The sequence below is a fragment of the Pteropus vampyrus genome, unplaced genomic scaffold, assembly GCF_000151845.1.
Source record: "Pteropus vampyrus isolate Shadow unplaced genomic scaffold, Pvam_2.0 Scaffold33, whole genome shotgun sequence".
Classification (NCBI taxonomy): Eukaryota; Metazoa; Chordata; class Mammalia; order Chiroptera; family Pteropodidae; genus Pteropus; species Pteropus vampyrus.
In genome coordinates, this window is record NW_011888814.1 from 2494508 (window position 1) to 2498113 (window position 3606).

Consider the following 3606-nt stretch of genomic DNA (forward strand, 5'->3'; position numbering starts at 1 on the left):
ACAATGGCGACTATATTTTCTAAGCCAAAAGAGGCAATGTAATGTGATAAAGGGCTTTTTATATCTTCAGTGTGAATTTATTTATAGAACATTATAACAGAGTACAAAATTAAATCATATTTCATTGTGCAATTAACAGACTGTAATTTTTATCTAGCATCCAAATCTAAGAAATATGTTCATTGTATATGTAGTATTGATGGCCATATTTTTTTTTCATAATGATATGTGTGCTCTAACACTGGGTTTTTAGCAGAGAAAAATGGTAGAAATAGTGATCCATTATTTTTAAAGGCTTTAATATCTCTACTACATAAATGCTACTTTTTAAATATTTCACTTATAATTTGACAGAACTCTTATAAAATCATACGATTAAAACTTTTAAGGTTTTTATTTTGTTAAATTAATTAAACAAGGAGGCCATAAGACTAAAGTGGCTCTGATGTGGTGGTGGCCTATGTAAGTAAACCCAAATCGAATACTATAAATGCCTCAAAGAGATAGCCAATCAAATAATTTTCTTTCTTTTCTTTCATACTTTCTCTCTATAAATCTTTCCCCTGGTTCCTATTGCGGGTGGTGGGGTGAGCACTCCTAACCACCTCTGGTTTGGTGCCAACCCCATTCAAATAGATTTTTGCTCAAATAAACTTAAAAGTTTTAATATACTTCAGTTTATATTTTAATGAGTTAAAATATTTTAACTTGTTAAGAAGTTCTTTTATGCAATAACTTCTTTAAGAGATATTTAAATGTGCCTTACTTTTATGAAGGGCAATAAATTTTCAAATGCTTTTATCTTCACTGTTTGAGTCTCCTTTGATCTTTACGGTAGCATGAAAAGTAAGATGGAAGGTTGGTGCTCCTTTACAGATGAGAAAAGTGAAGTACATCCAGTGAGCTTAAGTGATGTCAGCAGACAGTCAATGAGAATGAGAAGTCGAGAGGAGACCCAGGATTCAGAAGGCCTTGGGAATGCTGCTGGCAAAGCTTGGAATTTAGATTCAGAGTCTCTGGCACCTATGAAGATGTTCAGTAGATTGTACGATGCTTAGGTATTGATATTGTAATGACTCCAGTGTTCTCTCCTTTTCGTTACATTGCCTTTGTATGGACTTACTATTTTAAGACTGAATTGCTGAATTAACTCGTTGTTTTGGTATCAGGGGACAGAGACTTGCTATTGCTTTAACATTTTTCAAAAGAACAAGGTCTCTCCTTGTGCCCTGCTTGGTTTTTCATAATTGTTAGTTGTCAGTTTTATACTTTCTTCATTATAGATGTCCTTTTAACTACTGCTGGCACAGTGATAAGATTCAAGGGGCTGAAGAGCATTACTCTAAAACCAGCAAATACCCTCAGGGCTTGAGTATAGAAAGAAAATAACTACTTCTCTTAAGCTCCCTGTGAGTATCTGAGAGAGGGCTGAAAAGTGGGGAGAAGCAGAGAAAAAGGATGGCAGAAGAAAGGAGAAGATACAAAAGGACACTTGGAGTGGTTTTTATTTGCTCCAAAATAGGAAGCAAAATCGACTGAGCAAAGAAGAAAAGGCAATCTACATTCTGTTCTGATCTTATTTAAAGCTTTATCTTATTTGTAAAGATACCTAGAAGGAAGCTATCATGACCACCATCTCCCAGCTATTTCCCCTGTGTTTATAATCTCAGTTTAGTCTTTATTTTGTCTGTAAAGTTATAGCAAATAGTAAACTGATGACCCACAGCTGTGCATCGTGGGTGGCAGGCACCTCAAGGAAAATTAGTTGGAGAAAAAGCCCCCAGAGGAGGCTGGAAAAGATCCTTTTTATGACTTTCAAAACAGCTAGAGAAGAGAAAAAGAAAATTTGGGAGAAGCAGAGAAGGGAATATAAGTTACTCTATGTTGGTTGAAATGGATAAGCATTTCAGTGGGCGTAACAGAGGGAGCCAACAACTACTGCCAGGCCTGGGAAGGCAAGAAGCCATAGCAGGAGACTCTAGATACGGACTCGGGAGAAATCACTGTTTTTGTGGTTTTGTTTTTAATTTATCCCTGTCTCCAAGATCCCTGCTCTGTTGTGAGAGTTAGCCGGGGAAAGGAATGAGCAGTTCACAGCTGAAGCAACGCCCAGCATGACTGTGCATTGGCTGGAGTCTGAAGAGCAGGGAAGCTGTTCAGTCTGCCTATTTTTTCCCCTCCTGTCTTGCTACTTGCTGTCTTTCAGTCTGGCCTCTTCTCCTTCCTCTGGTTACACAGGCTCTATACTTTGTGCCCCTTTTAGAAAGGTACAGTATGGTTCCAGGTTGTGAGTGAGGAGAATGAGCATTGAACATAGAGATGACAGGAATTCTCAGGGTTTACCTTCGGATTTCAAGCTTAATATTGATAGATGTGATGGAAAGTCGTTTATGGTAAAAAAAAAAAAAGCACAATATATCCCTTAAGTCTCCATATTTCAGATGTTCCCAGTTGACTAAGGCAACTTGACATCATTTATCATTAAATATTTTCTAGGTTAGATTGGCCAGGTCGGGCTCTGTCCTGATGTTCTCATCTGTTTTCCCATTTTGTGCTTCCCTCTTATTCTTCTAGTCAGCTTACTGACTCCCTCTCTTTTTACTTAACATCTTTGCAGCAAATCCATTCTTGGGACTTTTCTCTCTGCTCCGGGAATGTTTCCGTCCTCTGTACTTACTCTCAGTTACATACGTTGTGATTTGACTGTCCTGCTGCTCACTCTTCCTACAGGAGACCAGGCTCCTCAGTGCAGTGCTTACGCGCCCCCTCCCACGTCCCGCAGTCCGCTGAGATGCCTCTTTTGGTTGGGTCTCAGGTCTCCCTCTTATGTCCTGATCACTCAGGTCACTGAGTGCTTCCATTTTAAAAATGTTTTTAAGAACCCTCTTTTCTGTATTATGTGAATGATGCTGCATAGCTCCTAGGAAATCTTGTAATTTAGGTTGTAAAAGCCTGGGCTTCTAAAATTCTATCATGATACTCATCCATCTAGAAAACAAAATAAAACAGGAGAAACACCTTTCCTCTAACTGTAAGTCCAGTGTTCCTCATCTGCCTCCTCTCTGCTATGGCTTTTACTAAAAGGGATCGAAGTTCACCAAGTTGGACCTAGGTGGGAAAATCAGTGTAAATTCACAAACTTTTAAATTCTCTACTACTCCCTAGGTCTCCATTTCCTACTAGCTACCTAACAAGACAACAAATAATGTTACATTATCTCCACGTTTATCCCCATTGCCAGTTAATTCTTGTTGCCTACCCAACCATGTTTACCACTCATAATAAAATGTATCTATGGTGCTGACCTATGAGGACTTTCTGTTTTAATTTCTCTTCCCATCTTTTCTCTCCCTCTCAGAATTGCCTTCTCTTTCGTACATAATATTCATAACAGGTGAGAACAGCACGGTGCCATCTAAAAGAGCTCCTGGGTCATTCTTTAAAGCTCTACACTGACCAGAACTCTTATCTCTGCAGGAACATACATTGCACGATTACATTAATTGTTTATTGCTCCTCCCACTAAAAAATAAGCTCAGTGAAGGACAGAACTTTGTCAGGGTTCTTCTCTGTTATATGCCTCAGAGCCTAGAACCATGCCTTTCA

General features: G+C 38.7%; 1 protein-coding gene across 1 annotated transcript in view; it reads left to right on the forward strand.

Moving 5' to 3' along the window:
- CPED1 (cadherin like and PC-esterase domain containing 1) overlaps positions 1-3606 on the forward strand; it is a 273287-nt gene that overhangs the window by 13054 nt on the left and 256627 nt on the right. The window contains exons 4-5 of the mRNA XM_011357245.2: positions 817-1045; positions 1284-1372. Coding sequence (XP_011355547.1) covers positions 817-1045; positions 1284-1372 — 318 coding nt within the window. The remainder of the gene's footprint in view (positions 1-816; positions 1046-1283; positions 1373-3606) is intronic.